The 27,847-nt window shown below is 33.3% G+C and overlaps 1 protein-coding gene and 1 non-coding gene across 2 annotated transcripts in view; both read right to left on the reverse strand.

Annotated features, from left to right (window-relative positions):
* Positions 1-854: 854 nt before the first annotated feature.
* The window catches only part of LOC126881130 (U1 small nuclear ribonucleoprotein 70 kDa), a 54,632-nt gene continuing 27,639 nt past the window's right edge, over positions 855-27,847 (reverse strand). Inside the window, exons 5-8 of the mRNA XM_050645191.1 lie at positions 27,533-27,634; positions 18,192-18,516; positions 17,911-18,083; positions 855-1,182 (exon numbers count right to left, since the gene is read on the reverse strand). Coding sequence (XP_050501148.1) covers positions 1,037-1,182; positions 17,911-18,083; positions 18,192-18,516; positions 27,533-27,634 — 746 coding nt within the window. The 3' untranslated portion in view covers positions 855-1,036. The remainder of the gene's footprint in view (positions 1,183-17,910; positions 18,084-18,191; positions 18,517-27,532; positions 27,635-27,847) is intronic.
* LOC126882839 (small nucleolar RNA U109) lies at positions 16,448-16,573 on the reverse strand. Its single transcript, XR_007697415.1, has one exon. It is a non-coding gene; the product is annotated as a small nucleolar RNA U109 (small nucleolar RNA).

Here is a 27,847-nt window from a genome sequence, read left to right on the forward strand (position 1 = left end):
GAAAAGTTACGGTTAAAAAATCAATATATTTTTTTGAAAAAAAAAAAAGGAGAAATCCAATTGGAAGCATAATAATGTAAGTTAGCGGTGTTTTTAGTCATTGGCCTTACTCATTCTTCTTTATTTATGTATTATTAATAGATTCTAGAAGTTTGACTGGCTTAGAAAGGTTAGTTTTTAAAAAACTGGAGTTAAAAGCGAATAACGAATTTTTGTAGTTTGGTAAAAATGTCGATTTCTTCAGAATAAAAAGATTACCATCAGAGATACGAAAAAATGTTTAAATATGAAATTGTAGTTTATTTAGTTCCCAAGAAACTGGTTTGAAAAAATTTTTTCTACGGCAATAATTGAGTGAATAGTAAATTAGTATATTATTGAAAAACACTTATTTTTTCGATATAAAACTAACACTTTCGATAGCGAATAAATCGAAAACTATTCATTTTATCAAAAAAATGTATAGGACATTTTTTGCTTAGAATGAATGTTTTTATCAAATTTTGCGGTCAAAATATAATAAAAAATGTCCACCCCCGGGATGGGGTGGCAACCACCCCCATGGTAAAAGCGCCTTTCGGCATCATATAGATTTTAATCCTTGGACTATCCACTACTTGTTCTAAAATTTTCAAGCAAATCTATCCATTCTGTAAAAATTGCGAGGTGAAAAGCTTCAGTTCCTGGACTATGGATAATTCCACTATTTTCTAAGATACTAATAATGCCACGATTTTTGAAAGTGAAATGCAGTGTAGGGCAAATAATTGCATAATTATACGAAAACTCTTCTCTTTCAAAAAACACACGGGACGCAGGAAAGGTAATAGTTATTAACCAATTAAATATGCATAAATCCCTCGATGCATTTTATTACAATAATCAATTTCTAACGATAACTCTTGGAAAGCAAACAGAAGACGTTATCTAAAAACATAAATTATAAATAACTTACAAAGTGGAAATTGGTCACTTACAAGTTCAAAAGATTAGAAATCTACATAATCTATTATCTAAACAAAAATATATCCTTAAATTAGTTGTATTCGCCTTCTTCATACTCATCTTCATATCTTCTAGCACCGTTTGTATCAAGAGGTTCATACTTGTGCTCATCTTCATCCTCATATTTAACCTTTGCTGAATCATATGCAGGTGGTTGGTAATTTGCGTAGTCATAATCTGTAAAAAATAAAAATGTAATTTGAAAAATGTTTCCACTTCCACAAAAAACTACCATAGATCTAATTTTTGAACCAGTTCCACTCGAATGGTGTGAAATCGATCAAGGCACAAGCAAATCTGGAGACCATCTATTGGGACTCTTTTTATTTTGTTAGAATTGTGTTATTAAACCCATACGAAACTACACTACTCCAAGACATTAACGCACCGCCTTAAAATGGGCCATTTTTGATGTCTCGAATTTCCTAAACCTGTTGTCCGATTTAAGTAACTTTTTTAATATGTTATAGCCTTATTCTTTAACCATAGCGTCAATCCAAGCCAAGTGGTCCAAAGGTGGTTGCTTGACTATTTTCAATATTTTTTATTTTTCTACCTTTTAAACTTCAGTCTCTAGAGAGTACAAAATTGCATTCATTTTATTTTTAAAAAATTTAGTTTGCCGATGACGACCATTTTTGTTAAAGCGTATCGATCATTTTCACGGAAAACATGACTTCGCTCTTTAGCCAATATTTTTACTGAGAACAATACTCCTAGAAAAATAAATCAAAAACCAAACTTTTTAGAAAAGTATGCTCTAAAAAAATTGCCTGTAGCATTATTTAATCTTAAACTACCCGTAAGGCCTTAAATGAACCTCAAAGTTGGAAAAGGTAAACTGATAAAATTCCATTTTCAGCATTTTTTTTAACAGCATAAGGCAAGCCGATAATGGTTTGTAATTTTTTTCTGGAAAAGACATACGTACACTTCGCGTCAAAAAAAACTGGTACAAGTCTTATAACCGGAAATCGTGTTTTTCTAGTTGTGTAAATTGGTCTTGTTACATATGTCATTCTTATTTCTAGGCAACGTTGCCAGTTCAACTAAAATATTATATCAAACCAGCTAAAAGCAGGGCTGTGCGGCAGACCGCAAGTTTTTAGTATGTTTACTAAAAATTAAAACAACATCGAGCATTCTCGATTAGTCAGTCACATTTATTTAAACATGCATCCTAAAAAATTCTCTTATTAATTTTGTAATGTTCCATCATCTCATTAAGTACCCATAAATTAATTCGTGTTCTATTATAATTTACGACAGATATGACATGAATGACAGATAATAACTCTAGACATGACATTAAATTATTACGTTTAATTTAAAATCGAGAAGTGTGAAGGGTTTCTCGTAAAGTGTAGCACAAAACTCTTTTAGAGCTGTGGGATACTAATCAATAAAACACACTGGAAAAATTAAAATTTGAAATTAATACAAAATGAATAACTTTAACAGTGAACAAGTGTGGAACTTAAATATTATGTATTACAATAAAATTCGCAACCGCTGAAATATTAAGGACATAGGTGGAAAATGTCGCCTGTCAAAATGTTCAATGTGTTTTATAATGTATTCATTTTTTTCGAATCATAAGAAATATAATGAATATTTTTGAAAAATTTAAACGCAGAATGAAAGAGTACATTATTACTGAGGGCCGAAAGTCCCTGAAAACTTGTTTATTTTAATAAGTTACAGGGGGAAAATAAAGAGAAAATTTAGTGATGTTTAATTTCAAATATTTCATTCAAAACTCAACTCATTTAACTCAACCGTCTCTCTGGATATTAAATTTATTAGATACGGTTTTTTGTTGTTAATGATAAAAATAATACCTGTCTAAAATTTTTATACCGAATGGTGAATAAATGGAAAACGGGCCATATTCAATGTATAATTTTAAACTGTAGAATTCCTGCTTCCCTAATTATTTTATACCAAAACACATAAACAACTATTTCTAGAGGATTAAAATCTGTATTGAAAACAACTGTTAAAATTGTTCTACGAATCAAACATATTCCAAAATTTTGTGAAAATATAATAATTTTTCAACGAAATACGCCAAAGTTAGGCCACACACATTACCATAATGTTTATCGGTTGCGTTCGGTCACAGTGAAGTTATTATAAATATTGACAATTTGAACTGTCAAAATTTTTATTTTATCATTTCTTGTTTAAAAAATAACAAAATTGATAAGATAGCCTCAATTGAGGAGAAAGTAATAATAATAAAGATGTTTTATTCAGTCAATAGTGTGCGAATAATCAGGTAAATAATAACGTGGGCTTAACTTTTACACACATACCTACTGTGGCAAATGTAGGTATTTTTAAAAATGTTGGAATGTGTTTAAATCCTAGAACAATTTTAGCTTTTGTTTTTAATACAGATTTTAATCCTCTACAAATAGCTTCTCATGACTTTTGTTGTAAAATGATTAGGGAAGCAAGAATTTAACAGTTTAGAATTTTACATTAGTTACCTATGGCCCGTTTTACGATTCACCACCGTAATATTTGAACGTTATTTTTTGTATTTAGATTTAGTGCAATTCCATTATCTGTGCTGGCAACAACGCCTTGATTCACGAGCCATTGTGTCCAGTCTGAACACAGGTTTACATTGGGAAAAAAAAGTGTACCAGTTTTTTTTGACGCGAAGTGTACATACTTTAAATAAAAAAAGTTTGAGATTTGAGTAAATTTTTTCAAAAAAAATCTCAAAAATGTAATTTTTTGAAAAATCTTAAAATTTGACACCTTATATCCCGGATGGGCACGGATGAAAAAATTTGAAATTTGGCTGAATGTTAGCCCTTAGTAAGTAGAATAAGAAGTAAAAATTTGGAGTTGCAGACACGTCATATAGGAGTAACAGGCCTGAAAAAATGGTCAAAAATCAAAATGGTTAAAATTTGAGCGTTTGCGGGCAGGGTAATTAAAATTCAAATAAACTGTCTAATGAAATAAAAATTAATGTATTTTCACCGGATTTCTGAAATATATGAAAATATAGTCCATTTTTATTATATTGCAACTTTTTGGGATACATTTCATACTACGTGACGTCATCCATCAGAGCGTGATGACGTAATCAATGATTTTTTTAAATGGGAATAGGGGTCTTGTGACCACTAAAAATACATTGTACTGCTGTCAGAAAATAGAAAAATTTTTATTTCACAAATAAACATTTCTTTTCGCTTAAATTAAATCACAAACAGTCTCCCACCTACCTCTTGACAGTTTGAACATTTAATTTAAGCGAAAAGCAATGTTTATTTGCCAAATAATATTTTTTTCTATTTTATGACAGTAATAAAATGTATTTTGAGTTAAATAAATTACATACATTCTTCTTTTTGTGTCAATTAATTTAATTCAAAAATTATTTTTTGGCCACCCTGTATAAATAATTATATTATTAATTAAAAATCAAAAAAATCAATTAAAAATCTTTTAAAAGTATTTTATTTTACAAATTTAGACTTTCATTTAGCAGATGCCGCTACGCACCTACTACCTTCACGTCAGTTGCAATAGGGGACTAATAAATGTCGAAAATTTTTACCTGGAGTAGAAATAGCAACCTATACATTCTCTGAAGAGCCTCTAACAAGAGGTGAAATCGTCGATAAGGGTGCTGGTTGTGCTGTCTAACCTAAGTAAAAATTAAGACAGTTTTGGCTTCGCATTGCAACTGAATAAAAATGGTATACAGTTTTATTTTATATTAGTACATATTACTCCTATAGAGTAACTAGGTCCATTTTCCGTTGGAACTTTACCAAGCTGCAGACTGGGGTTGTGAATTGCATAGTGTAGAATTCCTTCCCTTTTGTCTTCACTGCAGCATCCATCTGGCTTGCATATTGTAGAAGCCTTAGAGGTGTCACCAGGGAAATGGACCAATAAGTTTTTCAATTAAAAATCTTTTAAAAGTATTTTATTTTACAAATATTTTTATTAGGTTGAAAAACTTACGACTTTAATTATATTATTGTTTATACTACTGAACAGAGAATTGAATACTCTTTCAAATGAGATAACATACGACCCCTATTGCCATTAAAAAAATCATTGATTATGTCATCACGCCCAGATGGATGACGTCACTGACGACGACACGTTATGGATACGTATGAAATATAATAAAATAAAATAATAAAAAAAATTGTAATTTAAAAATAAAAATCGACCTGTTTCGACATTCCCTTAAAATCTAATAACTGCCAAATATCAAGCTGAACTCTTTTCTTTGGCCCACCTTGTATAAATTTGTATTCATTGTTAAATCTGGTGAAAATAGATTAATTTTTATTTCATTAGACAGTTTATTTGAATTTTAATTACCCTGCCCGCAAACGCTCAAATTTTTGACCATTTTGATTTTTGGCCATTTTTTCAGGCCTTTAACTCCTATATGAGGTAAGTCTGCGCAACTCCAAATTTTGACACCTTATTCTACTTGCTAGGGGCTAACATTCAGCCAAATTTCAAATTTTTTCATCCATGCCTATCAGAGATATAAGGGGTCAAACTTTGAGATTTTTCAAAAAATTAGATTTTTGAGATTTTTTTTTGAAAAAATTTACTTAAGTCTCAAACCTCAAACTTTTTATTTAAAGCATGTACGTATGTCTTTTCCAGAAAAAAATTACAAACCATTATCGGCTTGCCTTATGCTGTTAAAAAAATGCTGAAAATGAATTTTATCAGTTTATCTTTTCAAATTTTGAGGTTCATTTAAGGCCCTAAGGGTAGTTTGAAATTAAATAATGCTATAGGCCGTTCTTTTATAGCATACTTTTCTAAAAAGTTTGGTTTTTGATTTATTTTTCTAGGGCAAACCTCAGTGAAAATATTGGCTAAAGAGCGAAGCCATGTTTTCCGTGAAAATGATCGATACGCTTTAACAAAAATGGCCGTCATCTTCAAACTAAGTTTTTTAAAAATAAAATAAATGGAATTCTTAGTCTCTATAGACTGAAGTTTAAAAGGTAGAAAAATAAAAAATATTAAAAATAGTCAAGCGACCAACTTAAATTATATTGGACCACTTAGCATGGATTGACCCCATATCGCTGTAATAATATTGTTGCTAGATAGGTAAATTTGTCATTGTATACCAGGTGTACCAACCAATCAAACTGTGTTTTTTCTCAAAGTTCACAGGTAATATGACCTCTATGCGCGCCAATTGAAAATATAAAATTCTTAACTGTGTTTCAAAAAATGCGCAATAACTACCCCTTAAAAGCCACCAAATGTCATTTGTATTATCTCAACCGGCTTCAGAGCAATAAATAAATAGTCAGTTTGAATTAAAAATTTCAACATCCCGTATCTCGGAAACGAAGCATTTGCGGACATATGTTTATAAAGCAAACTGTCATTATTTTTTCATGCAGAACTACCCCTTAAAGTTTGTCGCACTTATTTAGAAACAACCTGTATTGATGAAGAACATAGCTAGTTGTTAAAGTACCTAACTTTTTATTATCCAACATTATTATTCGCTTATTAAGAGAATGAATAAAAAAACGGAATGTTAAGAAAACCTAAGGCTAGTTGGGTTTTAATTTCAGTATTTTATAAATGCTAGAATATTCCACAGGGTGTGGTGAATTTTGAGAAAAAATACAGTTTGATTGGTACAACCGGTATACAATGACAATTTACCTGTCTAGCAACAATATTATTACAGCGATATTGTTAAAGAATAAGGCTATAACATAATTTAAAACTCACAACCGGACATGTTTAGTAAATTCGAGATATCAAAAATGGCCCATTTTTAAGGTGGGGCGTTATACCCTATTCCACGAATATACAACTGTTTTGGATTATCCTGACAACGAATATTTTAGTGTGCAACATAAGAAGTACGAAAGTAAATAGCTCTAATAATAGTTATTCCAATAAACAGCAATGTAATTTGCAATTTTCATGTGTTCTTCATATTTTGCACAGTAAAATATTCGTTGTCGCAATAATCCAATACAGTCGTATATTCGTGGAATAGGGTATAATATCTTAGAGTACAGTAATTCTTTTTAAAATGCAATATTCTAAACAATATGGTTCTATATTGATTTCCTTGACAATTTTATGACAACTACTACAGTTCACCAAGAATAGCTGAAAGTCTGAAAATAACCACGCCCATGATGCGCATTCGTCATCCGACGGATCTCGCACTGAGCGTTCACTTAATATCTACAGTAGGAAAATTGAAAGAATACCCATGAACGAACATATAAAACACGCTGTATTTTCCTGTCACTGTGTCACAAAGAAAATTGCCCAGCGCAAGTAAATGTAACAATAATTATTACATGTATTCTCTATTCGGTAGGGATACACCGGTCACGGATTAATAAAGAAACAAACGAATCGGCAGGTCGATTGTAATATTTTAGGTATACCAGTAACATAAGCGTAGATCTCGGGTGCGTAGAGGGCCAATATCTATTTAATTATTGAATTTTTAGTAATTTTTTGATTAAAATTTAATTTAAGGAAAAATAATAAGATAAATAATAAAATACAATGCACCCTTGTTAGAAATACCTTTCTTAGCAAAAACTTAATACTAACTTAGGAGTAAGATTATGCAAAACACCTGACTAGAACATTTTCCCGAGCAGATGCGAAGAGACTTCCTTGACTAAAAGAACAATTAGGATTTACCCGCAAGTAATATTTTAAATACGAAAAAATATATAGATTAGTGCCGATTCGATATGCGGTCTACCATCCAATATGCGGTCTACCGCAGAGTAACTAATTCGTTATGTGGTCTATCACAGAGTAGTTATTTCGATATGCGGCCACCACTAAATAATGTTAATGCATTCAGTAAATTTTGCAACTACTCGTATATACAGTATGGTGCAAATGAAAGGAATAAATTCTTTATTTCGTAAACCGATGACATTAGGGAAAATCCCGAAACAGGTCGATTTTTGTTTTTAAATTATGATATTTTGAATGAAGTAAAAGACAGACGTACTCTCAATCATTTATTGTAACTTCCGACGACCGGTTTCGCTCTCTAAAGTATGCAGAGCATCTTCAGGTCAACGGTTACAAGTAACTAAATGATTCGGTTACAAGGAGGTACTACCTCAGTATTCATTAACATGATATATCTGCTTAAGTTATGCTAACGGGATATGGTGGAATAGACGGAGAATGTTGCAAAGGTAAACAAGTTTATGGAATTTGGGAATTTTTGAGGGTGAAGAGATAGTTGGTGAAAGACAACCAACAAATCTGTACCGGTTTTAAAGATTTTTATTTCTATTTATTAAAAGATTTTTGTTTTTATTTATATTTATTGAAGACTTCTATTTATTAGTGTATGTGTTAGTGTAAGACTAACAACGTTTGGATCAAAACGGGTCGATATCTAATATGTATGTTAGATGTGGACGTGCAGCTGTAACCTAAATTGTTAAAGTCAATACTCCTTGATGTTTTAATGAGAGGAGTAGTGGTCGTAAAAAGAATGAAAAATCGGAAAGCTTAAAAATTATAGCTAAAAGGGTATATTAGCAGTCATATAGTAATAACAGTAATAAATGTGAATTGATAGACAACAATGTAGGTACATGAAATTGAGATATAAATTAAAGGGTGAGAATTAGAGTAGAAAAGAAAAGAAAGGAAGAGATTAAAATTCAGTTGAAAGTAATTGATTGTAAATTGAGACTATGTATTATTGATATAAGCAGTGAAGAAACATTAATAAACTATTGAAACAGATAAAAGAAAGGAATAGTAATAAAATATATTTTGGGGGTATACCTACATTGTGTTTTAAAATCTGTCAATAAACCCATTCAACATATGATATTTTGGCATATATATCATACTAGTGTCGTCATCCATCTGGGGGTGATGACGTAATCGATGATTTTTTTAAATGAGAATAGGGGTCGATTGCTAGCTCATTTGAAAGGTCATTAAATTCACTATTTAGGCATATAAACATTTACACAATTATTTGTACAGGGCGTGCAAAAAAATTTTTAATGAAATTATTTGACAAAAAAGAAGAATGTATGTAGTTTATTTAATTCAAAATACATTTTACTGTTGCCCAGAAACAGAAAAAATGTTTATTGCTTTTTGGATTAAATTCAATGTTCAAGCCAGCTCCCGCCAGCCACCTGTTTCTTAGGAAGTTTGAACATTTAATTTAAGCGAAAAACAATGTTTATTTGTGATATAAACATTTTTTTACTGATTTCTAACAGCAATAAAATGTATTTTAAATTAAATAAATTATATAGATTCTTCTTTTTTTGTCAAATAATTTAAATTAAAAAAATTTTTTGGGCGCCCTGTATAAACAATTATGTAAATGTTTATATTAATAAATAGAGAATTGAATGATCCAAATGAGCTAGCACACGACCCCTATTCTCATTTAAAAAAATCATCGATTACTTCATCACGCCCATATGGATGACGTTACTAGTATGACATTTATGGCAAAATATCATAATTTAAAAATAAAAATCGACCTGTTTCAGGATTTTTCCTTAAAGTCGCCGGTTTACGAAATAACGAATTTATTCCTTTCATTTGCACCATACTGTATAGTATCAAAATAAAGCTCATTTTTTGACCTAGGTATTTTAATTACGGTACTGTCTTGGCATTTTAATTATTCAAGTGAAAGTACTTAATTACCCAAATAGGTGCAAAACCAAATTAGAGAAAGTATGACAAACTAATGCAATTTTAATAGGTAATTTAACTAAATGGGTCGACAAACAAATCAGGAATGCTATAAGAAACTATAAGGACATTTGTTATCTTCCAGTTGAATTTATTCTGTCGAATTGGTAACGCCTTATATTGTTAATTTTGTGAGAATCTGTTCGTGCTGTTTAACCGAAAATGCCAAGACGTGTTTTAGATGTAGATACTCTAATTTGTAACCTACATAAGTACTTTATTGCGGAAAAAAACAATGGTGGTCCTTTAAAATCGGTAACGTCTGTACAACAACGCGTGTGCGATGCTTTAGAAATTAGCGAATCAAAATTAAGATCTACAATTAAAAACGAGAATAGTGAAGTGCCGGAAAACGATCACCACCATACTCGCCTGTTATTAAAAACGAACAATATGTTAGAAGGACGAAAATTTCAAATTCGTAATATCATATATCAAATGCGTGCAAATAAGGAACATGTGACTTTAGGTACAATTTTACTTAAGTTAAAAGAGAGGAAATTTGGTGACATCGGCAGAACAAGTTTATGGCAAGTCCTACATAACATAGGATTCAAATTTAAAAAAGAGGATAACAGAAAAGCGCTTTGTGAAAGAAGTTCTGTTGTACACAAGAGAATTGAGTTTCTGAGAAAATAAATATAACATATTTAAAGAAGAAGGGTCAACTTTTGTATATTTAGACGAAACATGGATATTTTCTAAGGGTGCTACCAAGAGAATATGGCAAGATGACAACATAAAATCGATCAAGCATGCTAGTGGAGAAGGGAAGCGACATATAATTCTGCACGCGGGAGGGAAGACAGGCTTTATAGAAGGTGCTGATTTAATATTTTCGTCTACATCAAAAAACAGTGACTATCGTGACAATATGAACACGGAAATGTTTGTGAAATGGTTGCGTGAAAAACTTCTTCCCGGATTAAGTGAGCCCAGCGTAATTATTTTAGACAATGCGCCTTATCATTCAGAAATACTAAACAAAAGTCCAACAAATTCGTGGAATGTAGATAAGATTAAAGAATGGCTAACAAATGAACGCATATCTATTCCACAGCATATATTAAAGTCTGAGTTGTTACGTTTGGCAAAAGAACATGCAAAACCAAAAATCTTTGTGGTGGATCAGGTTACTGAAAGTTACGGGCATCAAGTTTTACGTCTTCCACCATACCACTGCCAGTTTAATCCCATCGAATATATATGGGGAATAGCAAAATAATATTACGACAACCATATTGGGCCTAATGGGTATACAGACGAAGCGGTTTGGGAAACTTGGCGAGAAGCACTTTCAATTGCAACTCCAGAAGTATGGCGGAACTGTATATACAAGTGCGAAAAATTAATTGAGGATTGGTGGATTCGTGAAAATAAAATTAACGAAATAAGCCCAATCATAATAACAATTAACGGTGACGACAGCGATGATGATGACAGCGATGGCGATGATAGTGTGAACAATAACGACTAAATCATTTTAGTAAAAAAAATTGGTACGTATATTGACTTAATAATATTTAGCATTTTACTTAAATATTTGATGTTTACATAATGCCCTGCTGTAGGATTTCCGGATCCTTTTCAAGGCGTGATTTGTTTGAAATCGAAACTATTTGTAGATATTGTAGGTACATACGTAATATTATAATATTGTTTTTAATAATTTTTATTTACGGGAAAAATACCCCATTATACATATAAACTATAAAATATACATGACTAACATAGAAAACATGCGATCTGATAAAAGAATAAAACAAGCTCAAATTAGTTTACAATGTCATATAAACGCTTTTTACACGCGTCAATTGACCTTAATTTAAAAACATCCAACGTCAATATATCACTTAAATTGATTGTGACTTTATAGAAAACCATTTTAGAGATTAAATTAAAACATCAACAATACAGCAACGTTTAGCCTTCTACCTTTTATAAGTTATAATTTGTTTTATTTTTATTATATTGATATTCATGCAACAATTAATATTAGGTATATTGATTTTTGGCTACGGATAATGAACTGTTATAAAGAATCACGAAATTATGTCGTTTATGCTTCTGAGGCTATACAAACACCTAAAATTTAAAATTATTTGATTTATATAAGAACCTCCTCAAATAAAAAATTACTGCGCCCATGTGTAAATAGTTAAACTACAGCGGACCAGTAAATTCGTTCATTTCTTTCTTAATCCATGACCGGTGTAAGTCTACCGAATAGACATTACTTGCGCTGGCCAATTTTTTTTATGACACGGTGACAGGAAAATACAGCGTGTTTTATATGTTCGTTCATGGGTATTCTTTCATTTTTCCGACTGTACCGTTTGTAACGTGAACAAGTCGGTACAGTCTGCGAAACATTTTTTGTAAGTACGAACCGCAAATGAGAATCAATTTAAAATTTGCAAATTTTGTTTAAATCGAATCTGAAGGGAAAAGTTTTAAATAATCAGACACGGGAAGTGATAGCAAACGTGATTCATTTTATGATAAATGAAGCGAAAAACAATGAACCGTGTAGAGATTTGAAAAAATTGCAGGAACGTGTGGTATTGGCAACAGGTGTTAGTTTAAGCAGCGTTCAAAAAATTGCTCGGGAAATGCAATTAATTGAAGATGGCGAATATTCCTCATTTGTAACTCCAAACAAAAAGAGAAAAAAAAAGCGCTTCAAAAACGTGCTTGGACGATTTTGATATAGGGCGTCTTCGACGTTATATAATGGATTTTTGTATAACACAAAAACAAGTCCCAACTGTGAAACGCATACACAGAACATTTGTAGAGGAGTACAACTACTCAGGTTCCATAGAAAGCCTACGAACAGTAATTAGAAAGATGGGATTTCGTTGGCGAAAAACCAGAACTAATAGAAAATTATTAATGGAAAAGCCCAATATTCAACATCTTAGACTGAATTTCTTACGTAGTATGAAACGTTACAGGAAAGCAAATCGCCCAATTATATACATGGATGAAACATACGTCCATTCATCTCATACCTACCAAAAGAGCTGGTCTGATAGTTCAAACAAGGGCATACAAAAACCAGTATCTAAAGGACAGATGCTTGTGATAGTGCATGCTGGAGGTGAAAGTGGTTTTGTTAAAAACGCTTATCTGCGCTACAAACCTACTATAAAAACAGGAGATTATCATGATACAATGAACTACGACAATTACAAAAAGTGGCTTCAGGATAAACTGATACCAAATTTGCCCCCGAACAGCGTTTTAGTGATTGATAATGCACCGTATCACAACGTACAAACTGAGAAATGTCCAACTATGTCTTCCAGAAAAGCAGAAATGCAGCAGTGGCTGACAACGCGAAATATTTCCTTTACAGATGACATGTTGAAATTTGAATTATACGACATTATAAAATTACACAAACCTCTGTTTAAAACCTATGAAATTGACAACATACTCGAGGATAAAGGACATTCAGTTTTACGGTTACCCAAGATATTATCCGGATTTGAATCCTATAGAGTTAGTATGGGCTTCTATGAAGCAATATGTCGCTGAAAAAAATGTCAGTTTTGATTTTAAATTAGTGAAAAGTTTGTGTGGACTGAATAAAACGATGACGACAAATGCTATGGAAATGGATACGAGAAAGGTTATAAATATCTCTTTTAACAAAAGGTACTGGTACAAAGACACCATATTTATGCTTCACCGGGACCGAACATCTAATTTCTATTTAGTATTGCAATAAACGATTTTATTACTACTTTATTACCCTACTGCTTACGCCCTTTTTCTCCGAAACCTTTTGGTCAATATAATGGTAATATAAAGTATAAATAAAATAGTCAATATAAAAATATAATTTTTGGTTTATAATGCCATAATTTACAGCAACACAAGCGGTTTTTGTTGGATCTATTTTATTACATCTCACTTTGTAAAAAAATACTACAAATATACTGAAGAAAAGTAATGACAGTAATAATAATTGTGTACGGGACCTATTAGAAACTATTCAAACTTTACGTTTCTATATTTGTGTCTCCGATTGTACCTATATTTTAAAGTTCACCCGCGCGTACAGGCTATCTTTTTCCTTCCGAGTGCGTTCTCACTTCATTGTTCGCGCAGGCAGTTAGAATTTCAGACTTTCAGCTATTCTTGGTGAACTGTATATTTCTGGACATTTCCGCTTCAGAAATAAATTGTTCGTTGTTTAAAGTCAAAACGTCAAAAATACAAGATTTTTAATTACAATAGGGAACTTGCACATTTTTGTTTTATTACACAATATTGCCGTTTCGTGTAAAAATAGGATTTCCAAAATTTCACCTCTCAAAACCTCATAAGTTAGAAATACAAATTTAAAATATTCTGCGTACTTAAATTATTTCAAACGATCTGTGACGTCATATCATAATATTTAGATGACAATTCTCATTAAGACAATATAAAAATATATACCAGTTTGTTTAGATTGGAGTTTAATACAGATTTTGAAGAGAAAGTATGGAATTGTGTGTGTGTGTTTACTATGAAAAATAAAAGTAAATACGCTTAATACGTTTCCGGAACTGTTTTTACTATAGAATTAAAATAAACTAATCATAATAATAAAGATTTATGTACTGTTGTAGAATTGCTTTTTTTTTGAAAAATTCAGAAAATAAATTTATATCAGAGACCACGAGATCATGGATTTTCTTCACCCTGTATCTTCACCCTGTATATGACCAAAAATTGTATAGAGTCTAATTTAGTTAATAAACAGTGCTTTTTCGGGGAAGGTGAAATCGTTAATGTGGTTTCGTTAATGGGTTTTTTGAAAGGATTTACAGACAATGGTTCGAAAATATTGGAAAGTGCATGTTATTTCGTTTTGTGAACATCAATTGGATTTTTGTAAATAATTCGTAGAAGGTTTACACCATAAACAAATTTTATTGAGTTTAGAATGTAAGGCCTTTTGTTTAGTTTTTTGAAAAAACGATAGTAACTTGATGTCTCTTAGAATTTAAACAAAATGGAAAGTTGGATACAAATTAGGTTGGTTTTCTTAGGAAAGTATGGATGTTTTGGGTAGAGAGGTTGTTTTTGATTGGTAGAGAAAGATCGATGGAAGGGATGAGAACGTGGAGTCGGAATTTGAGAGAGAAAAAATGACTGTGTGATGAATATCGGGAGAGAGCAGTCCAGTTTTTGAAAAGTGAGAAGTCAGTGTAAATAAAGTGGTGAAATCGGCCTTTGCGAGCAGAATCAAGTTGAAACGAAATTGTGACCGGTTGAGAAGTAAAATTTTCCTGTGTCCGAAGAAGATTCCTTTGTTGTGTCTAGAACGAGTAGTTGATTGGTATATATTTGCACAAGATATCGAGCAAGGAGAAAACTGAATAGAGAATTCGAGTGAGTCCTGGTTTTGTTTGTTTTTGAATCAGTTTGGACGAGAGGGATCTTTTCGCAACATCCAAAGAGTACGTGTGGGAGAATCAAGGACACCACAATCTGGGAAAAGAAGGAGTGAAGAAACAAAAAGGTTGGTCAAATCATTCGTCAAAACGGAGAGTGCTTGTTTATATCCACACCATATATGCTAATTTTTTATTGTACATATATGCTAATTTTGTATTGAACAGTTCTATAACTCAGTTAGTCATTCCAACTTTAAGTAATCAATTCAAAAGGAGAAAAGTAAATTTTATTAAATTTAGTGTGAATAAATAATAATTTATTTAAATAATTCTTTTGTGTTAAAACAAGGAGACATCAGAATTAAAGCTTGATGTATTCAGTAAGAAATTGTTGCAACAAATTTAGATTTTAGTATTTTTGTTTAAATCTTATTTATACGGCAAATTGGATAAATAAATAATAGATTACATTTATATGATATTGAATGTGTTTAATTTCCCTGTCTTATACTGGAAGGAGTAAGCAACTAGAGAGACTAGAAGCCACGAATTAAAGGTATTGCATCGAATACAAAATTAGCTCTGAGAATAAAGATTATTAGAAATTTATTTGAATTTGGTTTTATTTACATAGGCAGAAATTAAATTAATTGAATAATTAATTAAATTAAGAATTTGCTAATCAATCTAATAAAAGAGATAAAGTAGAGCACAACAGTACATAATGGGTAAATCATTATATTGACCTTTCGAAAAACCCTCTTCGGCCATTTTAAACAAGTTGTCTTAACAAAAACACTCAAATATTTTAAAATACATAGTTTACAATAACTATCTAAAGATTTATAAAACTGAGATACACCATAAATTATTTTACAAGTAAACGAATATCAAACATAATGAATGAATTTACAAATTATATTGATCTGACGTCACGACCCCTTTTTTGCTGGCTGCTATAATTTGAATTTTCTCTCGACTTTAGGGGCCAAACGGAACATAAAAACAACTTTTTTATCTTTGATACATGTTTTAAATTATGTTCTGTTGTGATTTATAGCATTTTTTTTCGAATTAAAAATTTTATGCAAGTTATCTACTACTATGGTTTATTACTACTAAGAAATACAGTAATTCTTGGAAAATGTTAGGAAACATCACCATCTTTTGTTACCAATTATAATACAAAATCAGTCAAATCACTAATTATAAGATATAATTCATCAAAACTTTAGTAATGTGTAATACTGGTACGTGTATTCAATATTACGAAAAAAGAATAATAATGTATGAAACATATACTACCTGTGAGGCAATACTCAAAGACACCAGGCCCTTGTGTTTCATTTATTATATAGCAGTGTAGATCCACTCAAACTACAAGCAAGTTTGAATACACTTCACTACAATGCATTAAAAATAATCTAAACAAAAGGGAAAAACTTATTTAATCTTATAAAAGCTAAAAGTCGTGCAGTTTATCCGCGAGACAGTACCGGAATAATTTTAGTATTTATTTATTGTTTATATTTCAAAATACATATTATAGATACATTATATTAAAATAATATTTTTAAAATTGAATAGAATAAATTTATTATTTATTTATTAAATAGACCTTAAACAAATTATGCTATACCCAAATAAGAATAAATTATTATGTTTGAATGTCCCAACAAAGCATACGTTGTTTACGTTTGAGTTTGACAGTTCAGTCGAAGTCAAACTGAATTTTAAATTAAGCATTAATAAGATATAATTTATAACAACTAACATTAAAAAGGTTATGTTTACATTTTTGTATCACGGACTCACCTTTAACAGGAGTAAATAATAGGAAATGAACTCTTCCATCCGCGTCGTTTTCATAGACATAATAAATCGTTTTACGTTGACGATTTAAAATATCTTTACTCGAAATATTTCCTATACTTCATCAGTAATTAAATTTTTCGCAAAATTGAAAAAAATATTGGTTACTTTATTAAGAAAAATAATTTAACCTCTTGAGTCCCGCTTTATTTTATTTTTTTAACACATTGAGCTGGCCCCTGGAGTGGGCAAACCGGGCGGCGCGGCAAATTTTACAGGACAGCCAGTTTTTGGAAATTGACTTTATCTACGGGGCGTGGTCACCGATCTTGCTCAGGGCGGCAAAATCTCTAGGTCCGGGCGTGCCAATATCATTATCTTATTCGTTTCCCAAATCACTATAATTACTAATACATTCTACATACGATTGCTCAAGATCGTTCTCCCTTACCACTTTTCATAAACTACATATAGTTTAATTTCCGCCATTTTAGGGTATAATACACGAAATAAAAATGAAAATGTAAACTTGTTGAAACAACTGTATATCCGTGCGTCAATTGTTATGGGGTCACCTGTCGTGTTAGGGAATTGGAGCAACACACGCGCACATTACTGCAAGAAAAACACCACGCATATGTTCAATTTCAATGACCAGTCAGACTCGTCATCTGTAACTTTGGTTATTCATATCGATGACGAGTCTCACTCTTTAAATGTACCCAACGTTAGCTTTATGGAATTTTATATTTGCGTGGTTTACATGCAAGAAGTTTATTATTTTAAAAATTGAATTTTTAATTCTTTTTAAAGTTTGTTAATCCTAGTCACTCCACTAATTTTTTTCAAAATTTTATGTGTGTATGGGTGTGGTGATAAATCTAAACACAACACACATATAAATGGAAAAATGAGTAGACAATAAAATACGTACCATCTACAGGTTCCTCTTTAACTCTGATCATTTCACCTCCATCATCGGTCTTAATAAATTCAACTCTTTCGATCTTATCCTTTTCTCTTCTTTCTCTACGTTCTCTCTTACGAGCTTCCCTATCCTTGTCTCTGGATCTGGATCTCCTTCGTTTCCTATCCTTATCACGATCCCTAGAACATAGATACTAATGTAGAAAAGTACAAAGTGCATCAAAATATAGTAAAATTTGCGTTAACAATGAACAATTTATAATATTTAGAAACATTGTTCATACATACCTATCCCTTTCTCTATCTCTCCTATCATAACCATCATCTTCAATAGTTATTTCGTCCCTGTTCTTGTCCTTACTCCTTCTCCTCTTTTCTCTTCTAGGCGATCTTGACCTGCTTCTTCTCCTCCTTTCTCTGGATCTGGACCGACGCCTTTCAAATTCTCTATCACGAACTCTATCTCTATCCCTATCGCGTTCCCTAACCAAACCTCTCTCTTCCCTTTCGCGTTCTAACCTATACCGTTCCCTTTCTCTTTCGTTGTCTTCACGACCCGAGTGTTTGATATTAACGTCCGGTCCACCTCTTCTTGTACCACCCAGACCTCCACCTACACAAATATTAGTGTTAAAAACAGGTTTCATAAGCGAACGGTAGATTTAAGATAACCGTAAGAAATCTATGTATCATGATTATATTATTTTAATACCAATAACATAGTACGACTACAATAACATATGATGTAGATCTAGGGAAAAGTAAAGAAACAAATACATTACTTAGCAACAAAAATATATTTCTTGAAAAGAAGTTGTGAAAAACTTGGATTGGTGGATACTAGAAAACTGACATATTTTCGGATCAGTAAAAAGAATGAAAGAAAAGTGACTACCTACCAGAGAGATATATTTGAATGGAGGCATCACAAAGAAGAGTGAGTTGTGAGTTGGATTGATTTCTAACAGATGTGATGCTTTAAGTAAATAAATTGCTGGTGTGGGTGGGAACGCAAAATCCTTCGAATAATATGGACGGCCTCCGTGCAAAAGGTAACAAGTCAAATTTCCTGGTTTTGAGGACACGAAAAAAACGATTCTTGGGTTTTTCGAATAAATTTTTTCATTTTTTCAGAAAACGATACAAAATAGTGGTTATTATTGAACTTTAAAAAATTTTATAGTTGGACTTTCAATTTAATTAAATTTCTTGACTTGTTACAAAATGCACAATATTTTCCTTACTTGTTACCGTTGACACAGACTTACTCAGGTAATATTTTTTTTTCAGCAACTCCAAGGCACAAAAATACTAAATTTATTTTAAAATGACTTTATGTGCTTTTACTGATTGGAAACAAGTCAACCAGGCAGTGATTATGGTGATAAATTCAAATACTGCCCTCAAGGTAACAAGTCCACTTATTTCCTTTTGCACAAATGCAATTTTTCATATTTAATTTGTTACATTCTACACGTAAAAAAAAGTAGCCTTTCAGTGGTAGTGAACTTGTTTCTTTTTGCACAGAGTTAGACATTGGTAAACCAATGAATATCACATGATAAAAAAAATCGAAAAATGACTTGTTACCTTTTGCACCGAGGCCATCCATATATGCCCTTGCGGAGACAGCGTGACAAACGAATGGAGGCGCAGATACAATAACGAGTTAGAGTTAGAACCTCTCTTCGGAACGGAAAATCTAGTCAGATATATAATGGCAAATAGACTCAGATGGACAGGGCATGTGAGAAGCAGTAACGACAATCACCTTATAAACAATGTGTTTTGGGAAAGGCCAGATGGTAGAAGATCTGTAGGACTGCCCAGAAAAAGGTGGAAAGATGCAGTAAGAGAAGATCTGGAAAAAATGGGAGTGAGGCAATGGGAAATAGTGGCATAGGACCGACAAACATGGAAGGCAATAGTAAACGCGGCAAAGACTCACGAAGAGTTGTAACGTCATTGATGATGATGATGATGAGATGTGATGCTTTGTCAATTATGTCTAAAAGCTTCAGTTACAGACTAATTTCGAGGTAATAGAATTTGATCATCAGTTCTACATAGGTTGAACACCCACACACACATACACACACACACACTCGATAACAGAAGAGCAAGAAATTAAGTAATTATCCAAACATGTTTACCACTACGGTATGAATAACTTCTTCTTCTTTGAGTACCGTGCCCAAATTTTAGGCGTGAGTAGCTTCCATGACAATTTGCTGATATCGTTCTCGATCTTGCATGGCATGTAACAATTCACCTGATGATAAGCCGTTCATTGACGGAGCCACGAATATTTCTTCTTAAGGTAGAATTCCGCACCAAGCGACCGAGACAGGAGACCGTGACAGGTGACAGACAGGAGACCGTGACAGGTGACAGACAGGAGACCGTGACAGGTGACAGACAGGAGACCGCGACAGGCGACAGACAGTTCGCGATAGATCTAATTTTCATAAATGCTCCTCTTGCAATTTCTATATACGTCTTAATCTCTTCATCAGGATTTAGTGTCTCGTTTATCCAACATCCTTGTCGGATGTTGTGTGGAACAGTACCGTCTAAAGTAGAAAACAATTTCTTTTTTCGTAACCTAATAACAAAACTGATAGTTCCTAGAGTTTTCCACGAAACGCATACCCAACAGCCATTGAAATTAAACGTATTGTTTGTCGTATTGTTGGGTCATTCCTTTTGCAACAAAATTTGAACCGAGAAGTATATCTAGAATTATTAGAGGACACAGTTGATTCTATTTTGACATATAATAGAAAATGATAACAGATGATGATGATGGTGAACATAATCAGAAGATGATTTGTTGTTCCAAGACGGCACACCTCCGCATTTCAGCATAAACGTAAGATGATACCCCAATGAGCGATTTCATAGGCAACGGATTTGACGAAAAGGTTTTATTAACGACCAACAAGATCTCCCGATTTAACTCCCCTAGACTTCCTTCTCTGGGGTTATTTAAAAATCAAGATTTATAATACAATAAGTGTTGCTTCACTGGAAGAACTAGGACGACGAGCAGTTCATGGATGTTAATCTAGTAACCCCTGAAATGCTTCAAAATGTTCGTCGTTATGTCGAATTTATAATTATTGGACGTTGGGTATCAACAGACAGGAAAAATATGAAATTGACACTAGCAAAACATAGATGTTACGTTTGGTTTTTAAGAGGTGTAACACTTTCAATAAACCGATACTTTTTCACAAGGATATAGTTAATATGAAAAAAAAATGATTGTCTGCATTCTTCAGCAAAATATCTCTCATGATGTGTCACACATAAAATTAGAGGTTTGTGGTACTGGAAGGGAGAGGGTTGACAAATGACAAGTATCTATATTTATAACATAAGATGACTCCTTTGGAATAAAAATCGACCCATTTTAGCATTTTCACCAGATCTCATGAATATTGCCAGAGTGGATTCTTTTGAGCGGCCGGGCTTGTAGATTACTTGCCTCCTAGCGGTGGGATACGGGAAATAAATGCATTAGCTGACAGGGCAGTCATTACAGTAGGGATCCTGGCCTTTACTGAGAAATGAAGGTGTACCCGAGGATACGGGATAATACTAGACTTTGATTGCATTTATAATGTGTTGGTCAAATCGTGCTACAACTAGACAAAATGCTGATTTTATGAAGGTATTCAGGTACCAAGTGTTCTAACATCTTTTCAGACTATAACTATGAAAATAACTTCTTTAACATAACAAAAATTATACTGAAAGTTATACTACATTACAGGTAATAGCATAAAGTTGGTAAACGCTTTTAAAAGGAGAGTACAAATTGCTTGCATTCAAGAAACGAAGAGGTAAGGGCAAAGGTGGAGGAACTAGGTGAATGATCTTTGTACCTGTTGAATTTTATGTATGTTTGGTATCGATCTGATACCACAATACCGGAGAGGTGGTACCACAAAAAGCAAACGGTAAATGTTAAAAGATGGGAAAAAAGTTATTCAGTTCAAAAATTGTAGAAAAATAAGCTGTAATATGAAAGAAGTTCTAATACAATTTGGAGAAGTATGTATAACATTATTAAATAAATATACCGTAATTGAATTACTTGGAAAAACATCAAGGAAGTAGTGTGAGAGTAAAGAGAGTGGTGAGGGTTAAATGAAGTATGTACAAGAAAAAATAAAGAAGAGAAAACTATATAATCAGTGGCAAGAAAATAGGTAGGGCATATGTACATACCTTCAAAACTATAAAGTCGCTAAAAAGGAAGCGAAAACTACAGTAGCAGAAACTCAAGCAGAAGAATATGAAAATCTGTACGGTAAACCTAATACCAGGGAGGGAAAACGAAGATTTATATAAAACAGCCAAACATAGAGCAAATAAAAAAATTGATACAAATAAGATGTATCATAGATTTTTTTATGTAATTATGTTTATTTACAATCTACATCATTAAAAGAGTATTAAGTAAATTTGTTCCATGTTTTTGGGAATGAAGAAGACACTTCCAATGATGTCTCATCTTATTCTATTTATGTTAAAGTTTTAAAATAGGTCCTGAGGCCAGGTTCTATCTAGTCTCCTTGTGACAGGGCCATTATGGAATAATTCGCTCGTTTTGTGATTCTGAGGCTTGATGGATCTCTTCTCTGATGAAAGGTATATTTAAGTCTTCGTGGAGTGTTTGATTAGTTACATACCATGGTGCATCCACTATTGATCTTAGAACTTTAGACTGAAATCTTTGGATGATATTCAGTGACTTTGCACAGCCCCAGAGGTGTAGTCCGTAGTACCAAATAGGTTTGAGTATTGCTTTGTACAGAAGAATTTTGTTTTGGATGATGAGTTTTGATCTGCGTCCAAGGAGCCAATACATTTGCCGAAATTTTAAGTCTAGTTGTCTTCTTTTAGTCTGTATATGTTTTTTCCAAGTAAGACGTTGGTCAAGATGGAGGCCAAGGTATTTAGCGTCTGTTACTGTTGGTATTCGTACATTTTCCATTCTTACAGGTGGGCATGTGTTGTGGCGGTTTGTAAACGTTATTTGAGATGATTTTGTTTTATTTACTTTTGTTCGCCATTTTGTGTACCATTCACTGAGTATGTCCAGATGGTGTTGCAGGTCTTGTGAGGCTTGTATGTGATCTTCATTTACCTCTAGTATTGCTACGTCATCAGCAAAGGAAGCGATCGTAGTATTATGTGAGACTCTGGTATATCGGCTGTGTAGAGTGAGAAAAGCAGCGGCCCGAGAACACTGCCTTGCGGAACTCCGGAGTTAATAGGACAGAGGCTGGATTGTTGTTCTTTGAATTTTACTGAGAAATATCTATTGTTTTCACCCAATTTTGAAAAAATGTGAAAACTTTGGATTATCCACGTCCGTCTGTCCGTAACCACAACTCCTCCGTCATTATACTAGGTAGAATGACAAGTGAGGTGTCAAATGAAAGCTTATAATCCAAGGATGGTACTAAAGGTGAGAAATTTGACCTAAACTATCTGTCCGTGAAACTGTCTGTCCGACCGCGAATATAACTCCTCCGTCATTATACCAGGTAGAATGACAAATGAGGTGTCAAATGAAAGCGTATAATCCAAGGATGGTATTAAAGATGAGAAATTTGATATTGCCTGTCTGTCTGTAAAGGTGAGAAATTTGACTTAGGCTGTCTGTCCGTCGGTCCGTCCGACCGCGAATATAACTCCTCCGTTATTATACCAGGTAGAATGACAAATGAGGTGTCAAATGAAAGCTTATAATCCAAAGATGGTACTAAAGGTGAGAAATTTGACTTAGGCTGTCTGTCCGTCGGTCCGTCCGACCCCGAATATAGCTCCTCCATCATTATACCAGGTAGAATGACAAATGAGATGTCAAATGAAAGCTTATAATCGAAGAATGGTACTAAAGGTGAGAAATTTAACTTAGGCTGTCTGTCCGTCGGTCCGTCCGACCGCGAATATAACTCCTCCGTCATTATACCAGGTAGAATGACAAATGAGGTGTCAAATGAAGGCTTATAATCCAAGGATAGTACTAAAAGTGAGAAATTTGACTTAGGCTGTCTGTCCGTCGGTCCGTCCGACCGCGAATATAGCTCCTCCGTCATTATACCAGGTAGAATGACAAATGAGATGTCAAATGAAAGCTTATAATCTAAGGATGGTATTAAAGGTGAGAAATTTGACTGAGGCTGTCTGTCCGTCGACCGTCCGACTTCCAATTCCACTTTGGATTAGGGAATAGGATTTGATTAGGAGGAAATAGTTACTAGCTAGTGCTAATTTTACTTTGTAAAGCAGACCTCTGTGCCAAACTTTGTCAAACGCTTGTGAGACATCTAGGAATACAGCGTTGCAGTATTTCTTTTCTTCGAGAGTTTTTGATATTTCATTTACTATTCGATGGACTTGTTGTGTAGTAGAGTGATTTTCCCGAAAACCAAACTGATGTTCTGGTAGTAATGTTAGGAATTTATGATCTGCGTATATTCTTTGTAGCAGCAATCTTTCAAAAACTTTGCAACGATTGGGAGTAGGCTGATGGGTCGATAAGATGTTACTTTATTGGGCGCTTTGCCTGGCTTAAGGATCATTATGATTTCTGCAAATTTCCATATTTTTGGAAAGTATGATAAACTTAGCATGCGATTAAATATTACTGTTAGCATAATAATGGCCTTACGAGGAAGTTTTAGTACTTGTGCCGAGATTAAGTCATAACCTGGAGCTTTTCGTGAGTTGAGTTTGGTCATTTCTTTCTTGACTTCTATAGGAGTAAAACTTTTGATTGGAAGGGACATTTGACATCTGCGCTAATTAGTTCTTCCACTTCTTCATCAGGGTCTGGTGGCTCGGTTTGAAATACACTCGTAAGATGTTCAGCCAAGACATCCACTTTTTCTTTGTTGGAACGAGCCCATTCACCATTTGGTTTATGGAGGGGAGCAATAGTTGTGTATGGTTTTTTGAGTTTCTTAGTCGCCTTCCATAGCGTCTGATCATTTGCTGTAAGGTTTGTAATGTAATGTTCGAAGGTTTCGTTGTTTGCAGCTTTGATGGCTACTCCAAGTTGTCTACGTAGTCTACTGTATATATGTTGATCTATGTTGTTTCTAGATCTTTGCCAGTTTCTTCTCGCACGACGTTTTTCAGCAATGAGTTGCCGAATGTGTAGGGGAACATTGCGGTCTGCGTTCAGTTCGTGGTGTAGATTGCCATGACGCTTCTTGCACAAGGGTGGTGAAATATTGAGCTGCTGTATCTATCTCTTGTGGAGATTTGATTCGCAAATTAAGATTAATGTTTTCTTCTAGGTAGTATTAAAAATCTGCCCAGTTGGTGTTTTTTGACGCTAGTCGAGGAGGGGGTGTGTTGTTTATAACTGTGGTGCTCTTGTTCATAATAACTGGTGTATGATCAGATGAGAGCTCATAGCTGGATTATATTAGACAGTTGTTTCTGGATTCTCCTTTGCTTATGTAAAAGTCTAGCACATCTCGAAGTTTTCTGGGGTCACTTGGCCAGTAAGTAAGGATTCCGTTGGTGTGGCAATCATAAAATAATAAAATATTAGTTCAAGAAAAGGATGTCAAAAAAAATTCAGTTTTGAACGAATAATTCATTAGGTGACATCCTTGAAAAATAAAAATAGTAGTGACAGAAGAAAGTTACAAGAATCACACAGAAAAGTCGTTCTGGACAGACATGAGTTCGAATCCTGCTATATGCACATTCTTCAAAAATTGAATGAATTTTGAATTGACTGTTACCTAAGCGAATATCCTGTACTGAATGTTGTGAGTCGGCAACTTGCCATTCTATCGCGCTGCCAGTAGCTCAATATGCTGGAAAGTTTCTATAGCTTAAAAGTTTGCATCGATAAACCGTTGATATACATTGATTCTGCGATAAAATTCTCTGCTGGCAAGTGGTCAATAATCAATGCGTTAATCGCCACTTTTAACCGGCTGTAGAAGCTCTTTGCAGAATAGAGTCCACTTTGGTAACGGCCGACACAACCATTAAATTTGTCTTAGACAAACTAAATAGCCAGGAGTTTAGCCTTTAATGACGATCTATAGGAAGCACTACGCAACAGAATCAGGGAACGGTGCCTCTATGAGATTACAGGTGCATTAGTGTATTTACAAAAAAAAACTTTGACGAAGGACTAAACAATCCTGGTTACTTCCCCATGCCGAAAAAGAATGCAATGCGATAGGAGATGAAAAATTTGTTGATTCGTATAAATAAACAAGTAACTGTGGAACCATTGCAAGAGATAATGGAAGAAGATGGACTAACTAAGCCGGAGCCCGTGAATTTTACTTTGGAACAAGAACTTGAGATTAAATTATAACGAGAAAGACAAAACATTTATAGCCAAAAAAACTGATTCTCAAAAAGATTACGAAAAGATTTTGGAAAAGAAAATTGCGGTTTATGAGACTGAAGGAGTGAAAGGCGTTTCACTCCGGCGTTTCACACACCGAAAGGTGAAGGAGTGAATCGTTTGTCAATGGTCTATGACTATTTGATGACCTTAAAATCGACCAGCACAGAGGCCGGAAGGCCTTTCTCCGCAACCGGCTATATGTGCAGTTCTGTGCGAAGTAGGTAAGGCCTATGTTTTTAAGGTATCACTTTCAAAAAACTAAATAAATAATCTAAAAGAAAAGATGGTTCAGATTTAATTACAGTACAGAGCCTCTACTATGTGCTTATACGTATTTCGGAATAACCGTTTCCTCATCGGAGCACCTGGGTAGAGGCGCTGAACTGAAATCAAATCCTTTCATCCTTTTCGGGTAATTATCAAAATAATTACCAAAGATGCTACTAGCACCATCTATGAATCAAAAGTCTAATAAGTCAGGAAATAAAATTCGAAAATTATTTATCTTCTGGGCTTTTTAAGTTGGAAAAATTAAGCATAACAAAGTGATACTCGACAAGGGAAATCTAAATTGCATTTCACGTCCTGTCATTCACCGTGATAATAATTTTAGCGAACTATTTCCGTTAATATCCACAAAAGGTGAATAAAGTATAAACTAAAAGAAAAGAAAAGATGGTTCAGATTTGATTACAGTACAGAGCCTCTACTATGTGCTTATACGTATTGCGGAAGAACAAATAATGTTTCTGTTGTTTAGAAATTTTAGCATACAGACAAAAAAAACATTAAAATCGTGTTTTTATTTTCCATATATTTCATTATATTCCATTTATATTTCATCCAGCTGGATTGAAAATGCTGCTGGATTGAAAATGCTGCTGCACTAATGGAATAGGACAGTGCTAGAAGTAGAGCTATACGATGAGATGCAAGGTGCACAAGGCACAAGATTAATAACCAGGCGAGAAATAGAAGAAAAGTAGAATGGAATGACCACATAAACCGATGACAACAAATAAAGTAGTAGGAACTGTGAGAGACAGTTCCTCAAATAGGAAAACGATCAGTATGAAGACTATGAAATCGATAGAACGACAACTTACTGGAGGCACATTTGGAAATTAGAATTAAGAGAAAACATATTTGCCAAAAATCACTCGTTTAATGACAATTTCAGGAAAAGCGAAAGAGAAGAACAACAAATAATATATTTTTTACTTACCTAACCTCCTGGGTAACCATCCCTTGACTGTCCTTGCCCTTTCCACATCTACTAATACCCTTCTGCCGTCAATTTTCTTACCGTCGGCGTGTTTGTAAGCAGCTGTAATATTAATTTTACCATCACAGTTGATAACCCCCAAGTAATTGCTAACGTTCAAAGTTGTTCAATAAAATTATTCAAAAAATACTGCTCAAAATTAATATAGAAAATTACTTGTTTAAATTTTATTTTTTTACAACCAGTCAGTTACACACCCGTAATAACTGCCATGTGACAAATGATCAAATAAGGTTTGGAATAGACTGACGTAAT

Source organism: Diabrotica virgifera, chromosome 3 (genome assembly GCF_917563875.1).
Source record: "Diabrotica virgifera virgifera chromosome 3, PGI_DIABVI_V3a".
Classification (NCBI taxonomy): Eukaryota; Metazoa; Arthropoda; class Insecta; order Coleoptera; family Chrysomelidae; genus Diabrotica; species Diabrotica virgifera.